The 19,816-nt window shown below is 44.1% G+C and overlaps 1 protein-coding gene across 1 annotated transcript in view; it reads right to left on the bottom strand.

Annotated features, from left to right (window-relative positions):
• The window catches only part of LOC112110238 (aldo-keto reductase family 1 member B1-like), a 21,811-nt gene extending 2,211 nt beyond the window's left edge, over positions 1 to 19,600 (bottom strand). Inside the window, exons 1-9 of the mRNA XM_029911675.1 lie at positions 19,500 to 19,600; positions 14,378 to 14,545; positions 9,947 to 10,063; positions 8,248 to 8,325; positions 7,381 to 7,503; positions 3,524 to 3,630; positions 3,267 to 3,348; positions 2,427 to 2,510; positions 1,238 to 1,320 (exon numbers count right to left, since the gene is read on the bottom strand). Of these exons, the coding sequence (XP_029767535.1) occupies positions 1,238 to 1,320; positions 2,427 to 2,510; positions 3,267 to 3,348; positions 3,524 to 3,630; positions 7,381 to 7,503; positions 8,248 to 8,325; positions 9,947 to 10,063; positions 14,378 to 14,545; positions 19,500 to 19,565 (908 nt within the window). The 5' untranslated portion in view covers positions 19,566 to 19,600. The remainder of the gene's footprint in view (positions 1 to 1,237; positions 1,321 to 2,426; positions 2,511 to 3,266; positions 3,349 to 3,523; positions 3,631 to 7,380; positions 7,504 to 8,247; positions 8,326 to 9,946; positions 10,064 to 14,377; positions 14,546 to 19,499) is intronic.
• Positions 19,601 to 19,816: the final 216 nt, after the last annotated feature.

The raw sequence follows: 19,816 nt of genomic DNA on the forward strand, positions 1-19,816 counted from the left end.
TGGTCAGGGGACAAGGAGCTGGGGGGGTTGGATGAGTCAGGAGTTCTGGGGGGGGGCCTGTCAGGGGGTGGGGAGCAGTTGGATAGGCGTGGCAGTCCTGGGGGGGGGGGGTCTGTCTAGGGGCAGGGATGTGGATAAGGGTCGGGGCAGTCAGGGGACAGGTAGGGTCCTAGGGGGGCAGTCAGGGGACAAGGAGCAGGGAGGCTTAGATAGGGGGAGGGGTTCTGGGGGGCAGTTAAGGGCAGGGGTCCCAGGAGGTGGTAGTCAGGGGACAGGATGTAGGAGGGAGTGGATGGGGGCAGGGTGGGGCTCCCTGGGTGCACACCCTAATGAAATGGGCTGCGCACGCCTACGACTCTCTGTGTGATTCTGGGATTGCCTAAAGTCTGAGACTTCCCACTCCAAAAAACAGACTTAATTGAAAAGAAACAAACTAAACAAAATCCCCCACTACACCCCAGCAACAGATAATCATGACTGCCTGATTTCCTCTCATCCATCAAGCAAAAGGGAACAAAGGGATAATTTTGAATCATCATGATGAGCAGGGACATGTTCATGCACAGCTAAGTAGGAATGCAGATCTATTTGGATGGAAGAACACTAGTTACTGGTTTCATTTTGGCAGGTATTAAAAATCAATTTAAAATTATTTCATTTTATAATGTGGACTGAAAACTCAACTGACAGCACAGAAGCTGATCAATGCATCTCAAGTTTTAGGGCTTCCACAGGCAATTTAATTCCTTAATTCTCCATTGGAATTAAGTATTTAGCATGCTAAACTCCAGAGAGGTAGGTATCTCCATTCTACTGACAAAGCATGAGGCAGATAGTTAAAAGGCTCGATCAATATCACAGATACAGTCCCATGTCAGAGCTAGCTTTAGAACTAGATACTAAGAACTCCTGTTTAGGGTCTTACCTACATTTGATTTAAACTCAGTTATTTATCAAGAAGTATTAAAAACAAGGCCACATGTTTACCACTGTGAAGATGTTAAAACCTTCCTGGGAAGAAGGAAAAAAAAAAAAAAAAAAAAAAGATTTTTGGACAGATCTGTTTGTCAGACAGATCTTAGGCAAATTTCAGTTTGCAGAGGTTTTTTTTTTAAATCAATCAATCAATATCACACACACACACACACACACACACACAATTAATTCCTGGATTTTTTTTTTAAAGCAATCTGCATAGAATACTTAGCACTTAGTGTTTTCAAACATTGTCACCTACATAGTGAATGCACAGGCTCTCCAGTTCCTATTAAAGGTGAGGATGGTTTCCATCTCCTCTTTAGTCAATTCAAAGTCAAACACCTGACAAGAGAAAACTTTTAGTTAGCTTTTCAGGCAGTGTACTCAAGACTTGGGTGATCACAGATTCACAAGACTGAAAGAAAAGCTTCATAAACACTCCCAACTTGACCTGAAACAAACCGGTGCTGGTTAAAAGCAATGATTGCTTTGTACAACTAAAGTATTTCCCTTTGGACAGCTGCAGTCTATTGGTAGAGAAAGGTGTAAGCTAAAGTGATAGACACGTCAGCTATACTGAAAGCTTTTGTGAACTGTTATAATAATTAGCTACACATTCATCCTGCACTTTTGTTCATATTCATTGACAGCTAACGCCTCTGAGTATGGGTAATACGTTTTACTGGCCTGTTAAGAATACAATGCTTGAAAAATTCAGTGTTCCAGTTAGGGTAACCAGATGGCAAGTGTGAAAAATCGGGACAGAGGGTGTGTGTGTGGGGGGGGGGGGTAATAGGAGCTTATATATTAAAAAAAAAAAAAAAAAACCCCAAAAATCAGGACTGTCCCTATAAAACCGGGACATCTGGTCACCCTAGTTCTAGTTAATCCACATGTGTGTTCTCACAACTTGTTTAATTTAGCAAATAATCAAAAAGTGTTTTTAATTCACTGGTAATTCAGTAAAGTACCACTGAATTAAGAACAATTATATGACAAATTGTGGAGAGAGAGAGAGAGAGAGAGAGAGAGAGAGAGTGTGTGTGTAGAATATATGATATCAGAGACTGGATCTGAGTAGAGGAAAGCTATTTTCTTGACACTGCTTTGTATACTCAGAGTTTTTGTGGCACATGACTCCACTCAGGTATTAGGCAAGCTTTACTTGCTGGTTGTTCAGCACACAAGAGAAAGGAAACACTAACTAGGACCCTGAACAGTCACTTTGTGCATTTATTTTTAAACGAGTTCTGCTCACTTTTGCCCTTAATCCTGAGTGTTAGTTTAACCTTCATTATACTGTATATAAAGGTACTAAAGAACCTTCCACCTCCTTTTCAGGGTAACCTGGGAAGAGTGAGAAAGTATGGCTACCTTCCACATAAGAAGTTGGACTCCATCTAGTTACTATACTTCAAAGCCAACCTGAATGTTATTTGCAATCTTACCTTAAAGTTTTCTTCAATACGATGTTGTGTAACAGACTTGGGAATCACAATCACATTTCTCTGGATATGAAACCGGATCAGAACCTACATAATAGAACAGCAGCGTTACTTGCAAGTCATTCATCACCAGTAAGAGACCAAAACCTCCCTGTTCTAAACAAACAGTACTATTAGAGCTAAGATTCAAGACACACTAAGGGTACGTCTACACTACGAGATTAATTCGAATTTAGATAATTCGAATTTGGGAAACAGATTGTATAAATTCGATTGTGCGCGGCCACACTAAGCACATTAATTCGTTTTTTAACCACATTAATTCGGTGGTGTGCGGCCACACTACCCCTAATTCGAATTAACAAAATCGATTTTGGTGCTACTCCGCTCGTCGGGGTGGAGTACAGAAATCGATTTTAAGCGCCCTTTAATTCGAAGTAACTGGCTCCGTTGTGTGGACGGGTTAAGGATTAATTCGGATTAACGCAGCTAAATCCGAATTAAAGTCGTAGTGTAGACCAGGCCTAAGATGCAATTCATCAGAACCACTATTTCTAATGCTCCTCTTTTCATCACTGCAGTACTTAAGACCAAGCTGACACTTATTGAACCGCAATGAGTTGAACAGTGGTGGCCAGGTGAAAGCTGGATGTTTCCCTTTCCTCTGTTATCCAAATACCTGGTGATCATTAATTCCTTACCCTTACAATGAGATTTTAAAAATGGAATCAGATTGCAAAGGATGCAGAGTCTACACAAGATTAGAATACTGAAACAAGAGGATACATTATAAAGGAAGCAGCAGATATCATGCAGCGACCTCACTTTGCTGGGCACAGATACCTGAGCTGGGGTTTTGTTGTGCTTGGCTGCAATCTCCTTAATCTTGGGGTCATCCATGAGGGAAGGGTCCTCTGGTTTAGCCCTGTAAAAGCAAGAGATGGAAAGTTAATGGTGGCAAGTTTTCATAAGACGACTCTACATACTAACAGAAACATGTACCCATTACAACTGCCTTACTTGTTCAACTTGCCTCAGAGTTTCAAGTTCAACATTCACATTGTCACTATCAGGCAAGTTAGGCTGAAAAGCATTCTTACCATGGCCTGTCAGGAGATCCGAGGGGACTGTATGCTGTGACAGAGATTCCTTTGGAGTGGCAATACTTAATCAGCTTTTCCTGGGTAAGGTATGGGTGGCACTCAATCTGCGAGCACAAGGACATAAATTTACTCAGAGGCAGACTGCACTAATGCTGCTGTGTTCCAGGGATCATTTCCTATTCCACTTACAGGAAATATCTTTAGTAGGTTGGCAAGTTGTGACTAATTATACACCCTGTGTATGTTACACAACTTGTAGTTGTTTGGTATTTTATGAAATTTTCTTGGTTTTGTGTTTTATCTGTTGGGTTTCAGTTATTACAGGATATTGCAAGGCAGGGGAGGGGGTGGAGGGGGGAACATACCTCACTTATGTTTTAATTATCAACTTTGTTCTCCAAAGATTTACAAAATAGTCAGCCTCAGAATTATACAACTGAAGTAGGACAATAAAGGTCATATCCGAAAGTATAGCATAAAATCAGAGTAATCTAGTTGAAGTGAAATTCAAATGAGTAGGGCTATTTCTTCCAATTTAAAGTTTTCTTGTTTAGCTTCCCTAATTAAAGATACAAATGTTTTGGAAACTACTGTAGCATCAATACTATGAACTGCAGTGTTCCAGACCATTACTTTAGAATAACGTAAAATTGTTTTGATGTTAAAGGGTAAGGTACATGTCAATCAATTAATTTATAGGGAAGTTTCAATACTGGTTACTGCTGAACATGAGTGCTCTTGTTAAAAGTGGCCCTATTCAACCAAATGTAACTACTGAACAAAATTTTAAATTGTTGTCTGTTATGGAATTTCTTTTCTAGACAATACATGTGTGTGCCTACCATTAGTTTTAATGGGATCATCTGCACACCAGGCAGAGCAGAGAAAAGACTACAGAACCCTTAATGTTGGACCCACATTCTGGTAAGCTACTGCAGTACAACCCACAATACAACCAGGATTATCACAAAGTCATAGGGCACTGGCTCAGTTTGGACAATTGAGGCTTTGGATAATTGAAGGGATTTTCAGGGTACCTACATATTGGGGAGCATAACCTTGTTTAATTGAGCCTATCCTGTCTGTCATTCAAACCATCTGGATTGTTGCTTTCAGACTGAAGGCCTTGAAATCTCATGCTGCTGGCAGGTGGACCAAGACACAGCACTGCACAGGATGGGTTGCAGCCTGCAGTTTTATTTATGGTTCTAGCTGCATTGCTGTTAGGAGATGATCATGTGGCAGTTTCCCAAAACTCCTAAAATAGTTTGGAATATTAGTCACCGCGCAGCTTACGGCTGGGTTCAGCTGGATAGATGCTGCATGGCTATTTTGTTTCCTCAGCATGCAGAAATTCAGCTGCTCGTACAGTATAACACGAAAGTGCCCCTTTCCATTGGCTGGAACCGCAGCCACTGGGAGCTGCGAGCGGCTGGACCTGCAGCCGCTCAGGTAAACAAAGTGTCTCGCGGCCTGCCAGGGCTTACCCTGAACAAGCCGTGAACCAAGTTTGGGAACCCCTGGCCTAATAGAATAAATAGAAACTACTTTAAACAATTGCTAACCCCTGTATAAAACAAATGAGCGAGTATTTGGGTTAAAGGAAAAGACCTTCCATCAAAGATTAAAATTAGGATTTTTTCCCAAAATGAATTGCAGATGGAATGGTTCATGTGTGTTTACAGAAGAATGTTTGAAAGTATCTGCAAATAACTGAGTGGGAATTTCATCCTCTAGATTTTATGGATCATTGGGCTATGTATGCACTACACATCTATTCTTGGGAATAGACACCCATCAGAATTATTTCTAGTTTGTGTTAAACAGGTTTCCAGTTTGTCTTGTAAAGTAACTTGCTCCAGAAGATGTTATGTAGGCCAAGGAGTATCAACACCCAATTGCTGTACTTCTTAATCAAATGAATATATAAACAGGGGAAGCATTTGAAATGGAGCTTCCCTCCCTCCCCCCCCGACATGTGGTGGTCTAAGCAATAAATGAATCCACACTATCGTCCTTTCAGTTAAATACAGTATTCCTTTGGCCTTCCCCCTCCTTACCACTCTAAGTTCTATGTTACAGAAATTCCAATTTAACATCCCCTGCCCCCCAAAAAAGAGAGCTATTCTAAAATATTTTGTATTGAACTAGAAATATGCTAAATTAGGGGGAGAGATAGCTCAGTGGTTTGAGCATTGGCCTGCTAAACCCAGGGTTGTGAGTTCAATCCTTGAGGGGGCCACTTGGGGATCTGGGGCAGAATCAGTACTTGGTCCTGCTAGTGAAGGCAGGGGGCTGGACTCAACCTTTTGGGGTCCCTTCCAGTTCTAGGAGATGGGATATCTCCATTTTTTTTTTTAAATATTAGTCTTTGCTCTGTTAGATGGACAGGAGCTCTAATTTATGAGCAGACCACCACAGGATGCCAATTCCTTGATTTCCAACTTTTACAAAAAAACAAAAACAAATGCTAAATAACAAAGTTGCTTTTACAATGAAAAACTTGAACTAAAAAAAAGTCATTATTTGACCAGCCAACCCACTACTATCTTTGTTTGAAAGAAAATTAATTTAACTGAATTGGTGAGATATACTTTCAACATCCATAGGAAGGAGGCATATATTGATTTTGAAATATTAGAATTACTATTACTAACAAAATACAAGAATGAGGTTCAGATTTTATTCTCCATTTTCACTTAGGCATTAAAGTAACCCTCCCTTTTGTTCCTTTGATAAGAGAACCATTATTGAACTTGGATCATTTACACCATGGTACCAGAGAAGGGTAATACAAAATGAGGAGATTGTGGTTATTTGCGATTTTAAAAACAGACCAGTCAAGCAATTCAGTTATTTTTCCTACCACAGCCATTACTTAACCCCCCTGCATTATACTGTAGCTCAGGGGTCGGCAACCTTTGGCACACGGCTCGCTAGGGTAAGCATCCTGGCGGGCCGGGCTGGTTTGTTTACCTGCCGCGTCCGCAGGTTCGGCCGATCGCGGCTCCCACTGGCCGCGATTTGCTGCTCCAGGCCAATGGGGGCAGCGGGAAGCGGCGCGGGCTGAGGGATGTGCTGGCCGTCACTTCCCGCCGCCCCCATTGGCCTGGAGCAGCAAATCGCAGCCAGTGGGAGCCGCGATCGGCCGAACCTGCGGACGCGGCAGGTAAACAAACTAGCCCGGCCCGCCAGGACGCTTACCCTAGCGAGCCGCATGCCAAAGGTTGCCGACCCCCGCTGTAGCTGTTGCTAGTAGCTGAAGTATAGGCAAGATGTTTCTGTTAAACACTTGTATTCTCTCATGTATGGCTTAAGCCTGGCAGCAACCTCTGAAGTCAATGGGAATGGAAGGTTCTCACTCAGCTCCTTGCAGGATGGTGCTCTTAGCTTTCTTAGGGGTTGTCTACATGGCAGCAGTGCTGACTACATGGGGTGTAAATTGTACAGCATGCTAACGTGCTGCGCTATAACTGCCCTGGTCAGACCCTGGTGGCGAGAACTAAAAAGGTACCTAGTTCGCATTGAGGTAGTCCCATTTCAAGCAGGACTACATTAACATGAACTAGGCACACTTCCCCACTCTGTGCCTCAGTTTCCCCACTGTAAAATGAAGATAATGATACTTACCTCTGTCGTAAAGCATTTAGTGCTTTTCATCAGGAAATCACTGTAAGAGCTACGTATTTATTAACATTCACTCCCTCAAGTGCCCCTTCAGAATTCTAGAAGGACTGAAAATGCATTCTATGCCTACTCTATTTGCCCACTCCCTACCTCTCCACTGTAAAAACTGACATGATCAGATCCTCATGATCCCAGAGACACTGAGCTGTTGCCTTTAAGCAGCTTACCTGGTTGTTGGCAGGCCTGTATTTTAACCCAGGCTTGTTCAAGATTCTCTCAATCTGTTCATGGTTAAAGTTGGAGATTCCAATGGCTTTCACCAGACCTGCATCCACCAGCTCTTCCATAGCCTAAGGGGACAAGAGAATCTGAGTCTATGTAACCAGATACACAAGGTAGGGCCTAAATAAGGCATTCTTGCTGCCAATATGGTATATTTCTTTGACGATAACCAGTGATGGGACACTTGGTTGGACTCATCACATATGTTCTGGAGTCCACCAGGGAAAAGGGATGCAGAGAGAACAGTGCTTCTCTGAGATTTCTTTTCTGGCTGTGAGAGGGTTTTATGCATCTTTATTAATCATACGAGTGAGTTAGAAGAGACCTATGTCAGATAACCCAACACTGGCACAATAATGGACTATCCTCAAGATTGTGGGTAGTATACAAACCTACAATTCTCCTTTTACTTCTGCAAGTAATAAGCAGAGCTGAGGATTTTCAACAAAATGTTAAAATTTCAGCGAATTTACTTTGACTATGTCCTGACACATTGTATGTTTGTTAGTATTCTAGCAAAGAAGCTTTTCAAAGTTTGAATCTGAATCAACTGAAAATTTACATTCTCATTTCCTGTGAGCTAAGTTACCCAAGGCAGCCAGTCAGGGAACAAAAGTATCATCTGACTTACATAAATATACAGTGCAAATTTTGGAATATTTACATAGAATTCTAAGTGATGTGCAAACCAAGAATGAAGGTATTTACAAATAATTTTGAATGAATTATAAATTCTTTGCAGAGAAATCAAATATAAAAATAGATAATCTAAATCAGAGCCAAAATGAATGTCAAACTGCAATAAGACTCACCTCCCAAGTGTCCAGAATATCTGTGCTACTGGGCAAGACCATGCCTTTCTCATCTGCAGGAAACAGCTGCTCTCCAGCCTGTCAATGCAAGGCAGAAAGTCTGAAATGTTCTGTTGAATTTTCTGCTGAAAGACTAGAATTCTTGGGAAGTCAAACTGAACTCAGATTCTGTATAGTAGCTCAAACTCTTAGGGCAAAAGAAGAGGAATAGTAACTCCTATTTAAGTTGCTCAATCTGGCAAGGTCTCCCTTCCTCATGCTACACATTCATCATTCCAGCCAGAGAATCCACCCCAATTAATTCTGTGGCTGGTCTGCAGGTCAGTGATAGATCCAACAAAATAGAACAGTGACCCACCATAGTACAAGTACAGTGGGGTTATAGATCTATTACTAATGGGTGTAGCAAAGCACACAGTTTTTACACGTTGTCCCATTATGTACATGCAATCTATACATTATGTACATAATGGGACATTCCTTTATTAACCCAGATTTATATTTGATTACATCTGTTGCATGAGTGATGGTGTGCTGTTGCAGGCCTTCAGTGGGAGACTATGTATAGATTGCAGGGAATGGGAGAAAGACAATGGAACGGACTATGTGCATAAGTTACTGTCTGTGTTCTTGCTACTATGAAAAGCTCCCTTGTCTAGACTCCTTTACAACCTGCCTGCAGAACTGGGATACCAGCACAGCCTCATTTCATCTGCTTTGTCCATCCTAAAAAACAATTAAAAGATACTGGAGAGTGCATTTGGGAGTTGCACAGAATACCAAGGAGAAGGTATTTTTATCAGGCTCTAACAGAAAAGAAGAGCCAAGACAAGAGAGTCAAAGTGAGACATCACCAGCTTCAACCATATCTTGAATCTGCATATGGGCTTTACAATGAAAGTTGCCACTTCTGAATGCCAAGGATTCCAGAACAACAAGGCTCTTATGGCAGATGGTAACTACACGTTTGTACTGTGCTTGGGGATTCCAAGGGCAGGGGGTGGGTGTCAGAGAAAAGAGAAATTAAGAGCTTATTTTGCCTGCTGCTTAAGTAAGGCCATGTCTACACTACCGGTAGATCAGCGCAGCGGGGTTCGATTTAGTGGGTCTAGTAAAGAGCGCTCTCCACCGGAACAAGAGGAGTAAGGTAAATTGATGGGAGACGCGGTGTAGACATCGCAGTAAGTCAACCTAAGTTACGTTGACTCCAGCTACGTTATTCATGTACCTGGAGTAGCGTAACTTAGGTTGACTTACCCCGGTAGTGCAGACAAGGCCTAAGAGTGCTACTAGCAACAAAGAAAAACAGACTTATTGTTAAGAAGCAAGGGATATAGCTCTCCTTCCCATAAAGAGGAAGACAAACCAGTACAGAAGGAATTGGTAATCAAATGGTTAAAGGTATAAACTGCCCTGTCAAGTGGGAGACCTGGATTTGATCCAAGATTCATCTCTCCTTGGATCAACAGGGGCAGGGAATGTGGTAGAAGCAGCATGCTCAGCTTCACGGATGAAAGCTTGTTCACACACCCATACAGTAAAGCTGAATAAGCAGCACAAAAAGAGTGATGCTGAGATACCCCGGAGGTATCCTCCTTGAGGGTAAGAGGGTTGGGGCTGTAACAGGATCGCTTACCAGGAGGACAGTGCTTCTCCAGAATCTGTCAGGAAAAAACAAAAGTATTAAACACTACAGTACCTTAAATCCCAAAGGCCAGTGAATGAGATACAGATCCAGGTAATTCAGTTTCAATGCATCAAGGGTTTTCTGGCATGCTCCCTTCACCAAAGATTTCTCATGGAATGTGGACCACAGCTACAAAAGAAAAACCAAACAAAGCAGTGACCTCACAAGCAAGCGCTCTTACAAAGCTCTCCCAAACAGGACAAAGTAATATCACACCTACAAGAAGCAGGTGTGGGAATACTATTACCCCCATTTACAGGCTCAAATCTGTGAGCAGAGACAGAGGGAAAGTTTCTTGATGCTAGTATTTTCAGTAGCATTTACCTGACAAAATTGGGTTCTGACAGATTAAGATGGTAAAATTCCACCAGTTAAGGCACTAACAAAAAGCCACTGATTGCAAGACACAGTATTGGGAAAGAGAAAACTAAGTGCTACAAGGTAATGAAGCTTTCCAGCCATCTGTGTCCAGAAGCAGGGAGATGGGAAAAACCTCCTGCATGAGTTTGGCTCCTTCTGATTTGATCCCCTATTTAAGAGCCTAGATAAAGAATAGTTTCAAACACATACAGTGCAAAAAATTTATTTGGGCCCCCATGTTTTTGAATTGTCACATGGGCCTGGGTTCACAAAAGTACTTAGGCACCTTAGTCACAGCTTTAGGCTCCATTGGGAACCAGGAAACTCCTGCCAAACCCAGCAGGCACCTAAACTCAATTGGCACCTACATTTTCAGGGTAAAAGTTCCCAAAGTGTCTAAGTTTCTGCCTCTGGGCATGCTCACTGCTGCCCCCCACCCTGCATCTGGATGCCTAAGTCCCAGAGCAATGCACAAGCCGGGGAAGATAGCAATTTGTCTGCTTAAGTCACATGCTGGACCCAATCTGGAAGGCATCTTCCAAGGCCCACTACCAGATCAGGTATAATTCTAAATCTCATCAAGGGGCACTCACCTGGGACGTGGAGAACCCAGGCTGAATTCTCCCTTCAGGCAGAGGGGAAGAAAGGATTTGAAGAGAGGTCTTTCCTTTCAGGAGAGTGCTCTAACCACTAAGCTTTGGGATATTCTGGTGTGGGTCTGCAATCCCTAAGGAAGCTATTCCACTCCAGATAAATGATGGGCGATCACTCGTTACCGAGTATGATCATCTTCCATGGGAGTTATGGGTCCTCAGGTGGCTAATAAGACCAATCCTTGAACCACAAGTTCTATTGCAATGAGGGTAGATGTTTTCAGGCTCAGCAGGAGGCTGTTGACCATGACTGGAGACCAGTCTCTCCTTCCTCCTGCACCTCTTGTCCGCTTCGGCTTGTCGGTGAGCAAGTTCAAAATGCAGGCGACCGTCACGTAGGACTTCACTCCATATTAAGCGATCCTGGACAAGTGTCTCCCAAGTGTCAATGTCAATATTACACTTTTAGGTTGTCCTTCAGCAAGTCCTTATAATGCTTCCGTTGTCCACCCACGTTACGGTGCCCTTCTTTCAGCTGAGAGAATAGGACCTGTTTTGGGAGGCGATGGTCTGGCATCTGGACAACGTGACCAGTCCAGCGGAATTGCTGACAGATGATCATTGCCTCGATACTCATAGTCTTTGCCTCTTCCAGAACACTAATATTGGTGCGCATGTCTTCCCATTTGATCTTCAGAATCTTACGAAGGCAGCGTTGATGGTGCCTCTCAAGGACTTTCAAGTGGTGTCTATAGGTTGTCCAAGTTTCAGACCCATACAACAGTGTTGGGAGAATAATGTCTTGATAGACAAGAAGCTTGGTGTCTGTTCGAATGTCATGATCTTCAAAAACCCTGTGCCATAAACGAGAAAAAGCTGCACTGGCACAGTTCAGGTGAATTTCTGCATCAATATCTGCCTTTGATGAAAGATGACTTCCAAGGTAGAGGAAATGATCGACATTCTCCAGTACCACTCCATTGATTTTGATAGACGGGGCATGTAATACTTCATTTGGAGAGGGCTGACAGAGCACTTTAGTCTTCTTGATATTAAGAGTGAAACCAAGACATGCATAAGCACTGGCAGACACATTCAAGATAGTTTGAAGAGCTCTCTCAGAGTGGGCAAAGATTGCATTGTCATCAGCATACCAAACAGCTTTCCATCCATTCTGTAAATGATTTCAACGCAAGCTGTAAACTTCCCAGCAATTAGGTAAAGAATGATGGCAATAAAAACCGCAAACATGGTTGGAGTGATGATACAGCCCTGTCTAACTCCTGTTTGTACTTTGAAAGGTTCACTCTGGGAACCAGTGCTGCTCAGAACAGTCACTTTCATGTTATCATGAAGCAATTTTAGGACATTGATGTATTTATCAGGACATCCAATCTTAGAAAGTACAGTCCAGAGGGCACAGTGATTCACTGAATCAAAGGCTTTAGTTAGATCAATAAAAGCCATGTAGAGTGGTTGGTTTTGCTCCCAACACTTTTCTTGCAGCTGCCGTGCTATGAAGATCATATCCACAGCTCCACGACGTGGTCAGAAACCACTCGGTGACTCCGGTAAAATTTCTTCTTACAGGGGCAGAAGGCGGATTGCAAGGACCTGCACCAGAACTTTTCCTGCAGTGGCTAGGAGGGAGATACCACGATAATTTCCACAAACCACTTTATCCCCTTTCTTGAAGAGAGTGACAATCAGGGCATCCCTCATTTCACTGGATATCTCCTCCTTTATCCAGATTTTAAGGATAAGCAGGTAAAGCTGCCAAATTAGCTCTGGTCCATCATCTTTAAAGATTTCAGCGGGGATCCCATCTAGACCTGCTGCCTTGGTTCTTCACCTGCTTGTGTACCTCATACAAACTGGGAGGGTCTCCGAGCTCATCCCTAAATGGTCGTTGAGGGATTTGCTCAAGGACTTCATCTGCAACCACAGAATTACGGTTAAGGAGATCTTCAAAATGTTCTTTCCAGTGAGAATGGATGGCTTTGTTGTCCTTCAAAAGTGTGGTTCCGGCCTTAGAACGAAGGGGATTCATACCATGGCAAATTAGCTCATAAATAGCCTTGGTGGCACTAAAGAAACCACATGTATTGTGGATGTCTGCGAGATGTTGGACTTCTTGTGCTTTCCCAGTCCACCATTTGTTCTTGAGTTCTCTAGTTTTACGTTGGACTTCCGCCCTCGCCATGGCATGGACTTCTCTCTTTATATTACAATTTATGTGCAGATAAATAATGGACAAGCAATTGGAGCAGAACGACTGGACATTGGGTCTCCCAAGTGGGCATCCTAATGACCATGCTACAGAGTCATTCTTACGTACACACAAAAAAGTCCCATAGTTCAAAGGTTAGCCCACCCTCCTGAGAGGTGGGAGATCCCTGTTTGAATCCTTTCTTATCCTCTGCCTGTGGGGGAGAATTGAACCCACTGGACTAGCAATCATACAGTGGATAGCATCACCACTTTGTGTGGTGTTAGGTAGGCACCCACCTGATTCATTCTCACAAGAAGCAGTTTAACTGCTTAAGGTGCTTGACATCAAGAGAGCAGTTCCTATTTGTCAATCACTAGCAGAGACTGGTGCCTATTTCAGAGAGAGGGGCGGGGCTTAGCAGACATCTCTCAAACAACATCTCCCATTGGTTAGGTTAAATGGCTCCCCACCTAGCGGGCTGGCTTTTGTGAATCGCATTCTTAGCTGTTCATTTCTCCCCATTCATTGCACAGGAGTCCAGGCACTTCACTCAGGCTTTGTGAATTGCAGTGTGCTCCTGTGATTTTCTAGGTGCCCAAAAGTTAAGTGTTGCAATACTGAAATACCTTTCTGAATACAGGTCAGTCTCAGCAAGCCACAACCTGGTCCCTCCTTCCAGCAGCAGAAATGGAAAGAGACCCAAATGGTAGTTTGCTGCATTGCCCCCACTCTGGAAGCTGCACTGGAAGTGCGTGTGTGTGTGTGTGGGGGGGAATCTTGTAGCCCCTAATGCCCGCCCATGATTTGAGGACTTCAGTAACTCAGCGAGAGGTTAGGGGTCTATTACAGGAGTGAGTGGGGGAAGTTCTGTGGCCTGCAATGTGCAGGAGATCAGACTAGATGATCATGATGGTCCCTTCTAGGTCCAGCTCTAGGTTCTACATTATAAGCTCAGCATGCCAGGCAAAAACAGTTGTCCCTTCCTCAATCATTGGAAGGGCACAGTATTTCCACCTCCATTGCTGGTATGTTCACTAGAGAAGAGCCACTCCAAACAGGAGAGAATCCAAGATGTCTTTTATTCTTCCCTGTGCATGCCTTTTATACCCATCCCACATGAACATGTGAATTAGGAAACACAACTCAAGGGTGAAATGTACATGTCTTGAATTGCTTTATCCCACAGAGGCAGAAAGGAGTGAGGTGTTTGATCTTCCTCCAACACCCAGGGGTCACTGAATCGGCCCCATGACCTTGATCTTCCTGCCAGAGCCATACCTTACTGACGACAAAGAGGTCCTCTCGTTTCACAACCCCTTCTTTGATTTTCTGCTGGATCCCATCCCCTACTTCATTCTCATTCTGGTACACGTAGGCACAGTCAAAGTGGCGGTATCCAATGTCAATGGCAGCCTTCACTGCATCCTTTACTTTCCCTGGTGGAGACTAATCAAAATAATAAATTAAAAAAAAAAAAACCACAGACACTCTAAAATATCCCATTTCCCAGGTGGCTAGAGGCTCAGAAACCCCAATAAACTTTATTTCTTCTATGGTGTTCACCTTTCAGGCATCTGGGCACCTTGCAATCAAAACAAAAAATGTCTCTCTGTGGTTGTCTAGTAATTGTTATTATCTTACTTAATGACGGCATCCAACAATGCATCTAGCAATGCATCCTGCATCTTACTTGGCTTGTTTAGCAAAACAAAGCTGTCTCACACCATGACCCTACTCTGGATAGCTGTCAAGGAGCTATTTCTATGTGAGAGGGCTTTTTAGCAACACCCCTTTAAGTGGTCCTAAGAAAAAAAGCTATCCTGGGAACTAGCTGTCAAGGCTTATTCCCCACTCTGGCACTTCAAGTGCAGAAGGTGGGGGCCTGCAAGGATTCTAAAAATTAACTGGCCACTCCAGGCTTGTATTAAACTCCCAAGGTTACAGCTTTTCTCTGACTTTGGATGGTTAGACGCTGCCACCACCCAAGTGCAAAAAACCCTTTTGGAACCCAGGAAGGCGCACTTGGGAATTCCTTCCTGTGGGGTACCCTCAAGTCCTTTTACTCCCCTCCCTCAGGGAAGAGCTTAGAAAGAAAACAAAAGGAAATCAACTGTTGCCACCGGTTAATTAAACAACAAATGCATAAACCTCTTAGGGACACAAAAATTCAATCCTGTTCTTAAAAAAGGTAAATTTTATTAAAAACAAAAAGAAAGAAAATACATCTGGAACTTAGGCTTTTTGCTAGGTTTTAAAAAAGAACACAATTACAAGGATTAAGCATCAAGATAGCTTCTTGGGGTCCAGCTTAAAGGTTACAAGCAACACAAAAGCACCTGGGGTTAGCACAGAGGAGTCCACAAGCCATAAAGAAATAAAAGAGATAAACCTAATTGCGTCTTCCTAGACATTTCCTGATCTACTTACATATCTGGGGTTTCAAATGAGTAGTTTCTAGGTACGATCTGATGATTTTACATACCTGGCCCAAAGCTTTTTACAGTATAGTTCCAGCCCTGTCTCCTCTCTCCGGAGAACAGACAGACAGACAAAGGGGAAGTTTTTTCCCCAATTTTAAAAAGTTCTAGCCTTCCCATTGGCTCTTTTGGCCACTTCCTTCCTTTTACCTATGGACTTTTTTAACCCTTTACAGGTAAAGCAAGTAGAGGACAGCTACTAACTGGGATTTTATAGCTAACTGGCTGGCTGGGTGTCCATAAAAGGGAGTTTTCCCCCCCCATCTTCACTTATCACACTAGCAGAAGAAGCATCCCATCTGAGCCTATGAGAGGCAGTGTGGTGCATTGGGAAAGGCAAGGTGACCTAAGTTCTGTGTGATGCTGGGCAGATGACTTGACCGCTCTGTCCCTCAGTTTCCTCATCTGTAAAGTGAGGATACTAATAACCACCTTCTTTGTAAAAGCTTTTCAGCTCGACCGCCAAGCAGCACTATAGAAGAGCTACGCATTAATGATCACAAAGGGAAGCATCCCACAAGAGAGGAGGCTGGGGAGATGCAGAAGCGTCCCGATCACTAAAAGAGTGCAATCACCACTCTGAAAAGAGACTAGGGAGCCAGAAGTAATATGGCAGATACACAGACTGCTGAGGGGAGGACCATTTCTAATGTTACATAAAGCATGGTCAAAAAAAAAGAGGGCTTTTCCAGCAAGGATTCTTAGAGCTAGCCTCCGCACCTCAGAATGGACTCATCTCACAGTACATCAGGGGAGTCACTTAGGTACCAATGACCAGTCCTACTGTCTTGAACCCCTGCGCTTTGGGCATGCAGAGGAGATTGGTCTTCTCAGGGGAAGCATTAAGCATTTTCCTGCCAGCCACGGGAAGTGATCTGAACTGTTGCAAACCAGGACCTTGCCACAGTACCAGAGCTGCCGCTCTGTCCCTCAGGGCACATGACTAGACAACAAGATGTAGACCAGTCCACTGACTGACATCTATGAACCAATATTAGATTTCGGAGTCTGCAGTGTGTATTAGACAAAAGAATTAGAAGGAGAACATTTTGCTCAAGCAAAAAAATAAAAATAAAAATAAAAATCAGCGCCTGCATTTTCAGGTATTGCATAAATCCAGCTGTTGCTACTGATTGCGATTTGATTTTGTTCCAATTCTGCTGGTCAAAAATTGCTTGAAATACCAAGTTTGCCTAAAACACTGGCTTGCTGCTCTCAAAAGGTAAAAATAAGCAAACACTGGATTTCAGGTTATGCTATGGTATATCCAGCACTTGGGGCCTGCATAAGGTAAGTTCTCTGTGCAGGAGCAGTATGTGATCCTCAGCCTGTAAAAGGCCAGTGGGAAAGACGTGGGGAGAAAGACATAAGGAAATTATTTATATGAACACACAATGCATAGGTGCTGACTTCTGCTCCCCCCGGTGGGTGCTCGACCCCCCTCTGCCCCTGTCCCATCCCCTCCCACCCATGCCCCTAAGTCCCCACCCCAACTGCGCCCCCTCCCTGCCCCTATTCCGACTCCTTCCCCAAATCCCTGCCCCAGGCCTGGCTTATCCCCTGAGCACGCCACGTTCCCGCTCCTCCCCCTCCCTCCCAGCACAGGGCGGGAAGCTGGGAGGTAGGCAGAGAAGTGGGGACTCAGCGCGCTCAGGGGAGGAAGAGGTGGGGCGGCCGTGGGGGGGAGGGGAGCTTGGCTGCCAGTGGGTGCAGAGCACCCACTAATTTTTCCCCGTGGGTGCTCCAGCCCTGGAGCACCTACGGAGTCGGCGCCTATGACACAGTGGCCACTATGACATATTGTTCAGCAAGTCACCTATTCTATTCCACTGTAGCGTGCTGTTTGAAATAGCATTTTACAGGATCGTATGAGACACTGTCAGCTTTGTGGGACCACATAATGCAGAGCTCTCTCCTAAGGCATAAGGCATACACTTTGAAGTTGCAAGTCAGGTTGGAGTTTGGGCTATGAACCCCCCTTCCTAGGCTTCAGAGCCCAGGCTCTAGCCAGTGCTTCTATATCGTGATGCCAACTTTTCCCAACCCAGCGCTAAAAATTTCCCAAATCTGGTGAAAAATTCTCAGATAAAGTTTTTTTTACAGTGCTTCTATATCCTGGGAAATTTCCCCAAACCTGGGAATTTGTGAGTAAAATGTTTCAACTTGGCAAATTGGGAATTTTCATTCAAAACATTTTACTCACAAATTCCCAGGTTTGGGGAAGTTTCCCAGGATATAGACGCACTGGCTCTAGCCTGAGCTGCAACTTCAAAGCGTTAGCGCTGCTACCCCAAGTCAGTCAACCCAGGCTGGCAGGCTCACTACTGCAGGCGATGTAGACACCCCTTACTTTACAGATACCAAACAGATTAAAATTTTGGATCACCACCCTGCATTAACTTAGTATTGGGACCAGCATATCAAGCAATGGAGAGCAAACCATTGCACAAAGCTGACATAGAAAAGTGCTTTTAAAAAATGTAAAAACAGCTCTGTTTACCTATAAATCTGTTTGGAACATATACTGATTTCACAGACAGAAAGCATGAGTAAGTTTAATGACATTTTAACAAGATCCACGGTCACAAATTTCCCATATCTCAAATAATAACTGCAATACTGCTTTGCGCTTCAGTAGGACTTTCCAAGAGAGGATGGATGCTCTTTATGAGCATTAATCCTCTCAACACCCTTGTAAAAACAGGTCAGTAATAACCCTGTTTTACAGACAAAAAAGCAAGGCATGAACATTTTCAGCAGAGTCACACCCAAGTCTGAAGTCAGAATTAGGAACAGAACCCAGAAATCTAAACTCCTGGCTGTATTAACTAAATTATAATTCTTTCAGTCCCGTCCCCCCACGATTGTATGTGTTGCTATTATGAATCACCAATCACACGCTGTACAAAATACAGACAGTCCCTGCCCTGAGTTTTCTAGAAACTACCTTTGTATGTTATTTCACTTTTAAAGTGATACCGACAAACTTCATGAGACTTGAGGTGATATTCTTTCAAAAACCAAGTAATGAAAAAAAAATCTAAGGCCAACAGAAAACTTTTCAAAGAAAAGGCTAATAAAAACAGCTGTTTTGAAACAAAAAGGGTTCTCTTGCAGTGTCTGAAACCCAAACATTGCAGAAGAGCCTAAAAGTGAAACTGACTTCTTTGGTTTTTAATCGGTTTTCATCCAACCAGAGAGAAGTGGTAAACGGAAACTTGGGCAGTGACAAGGAAACTGCGTTTTTAAAATGCAATTTTTTTAAACACGTGAAGTTAACTGTAAGAGACGCAAAGAAATTAGGCCAGAATACAGTATTTTTAAATTGACAGTGCCTCTTTAAATAGGCCAATTTCCTAGTCAAATTTTGGAGTGCAAGAAGCCTTTACACTCCTTCCTCTCCCCCTGAAAAGATGCATGAATTACATAAGAGGCACCATGTGCCCAACAACTTTTAATAGCTACTCTCAGACGCAGCAAAGGCTGGGTATGGAAGCGTGAAACACAGCGACACAGTATATGTGTTACATAATGGCCAACAGCTATTCAGGGGGTGAGTACACTGAGCCCATGCAGACACCCCCCCCCCCCCTCCCCAGCCGCATCCCAGGCCTTGCAGACGCATCAGGGGACAGGACGCTTTCCATGGCGGGGGCGGCGGCAAATCTTGCCAGCAAGAAAATCAAACCGTTTGCAAAGGAACTACCCAGTGCTCAGGAAGAGCCGGGGGCTGCCTGCCCTGTAACAAGAAGCCAAGCCGAGGCCGGCAGTTTTGGGCACACACTTTGCAAAGGGAGGACCAGCTATACACAGATCAGCAGTTCTAGAGGCAGCGACGAGGGGCGGATGCAGTGCACCCGAGCGCAGGCGCTGGTGACCGCTTGGTACCATGCCCTAGATCCCACCGTCTGCAATTACTGTACCTTCCAGGTGCCAAGCCCCAGGATGGGCATCTTTGCCTTAGTGTTCAGCTCCAGCTCGGTCCCCATGACTCCAGCTCTTCGGCCCTTCCTGGATCGCGGCCCTGGAGGGGAGAAAAGCAGCAGCCACCCTCTTTATAGAGACTGGCCCCGCCCCAGCCGCTGGTCTCTGAGTAGCGGCTGCGGCGGGCGGGGAGAGCAGAGATTGGGAAGGGCTCCGGGAGGGGAAACGCGGTGCAGAGCAGCAGCCGCCTGCCTCCAGCAAGGCAGCCGAGCCTACCGCCGTTGAACTGTGCACGGCTCAGTGCACGCTGGCCTGG

The sequence above is a fragment of the Terrapene carolina genome, unplaced genomic scaffold, assembly GCF_002925995.2.
Source record: "Terrapene carolina triunguis isolate 2854851 unplaced genomic scaffold, T_m_triunguis-2.0 Scaffold112, whole genome shotgun sequence".
In the NCBI taxonomy this organism is placed as follows: Eukaryota; Metazoa; Chordata; order Testudines; family Emydidae; genus Terrapene; species Terrapene triunguis.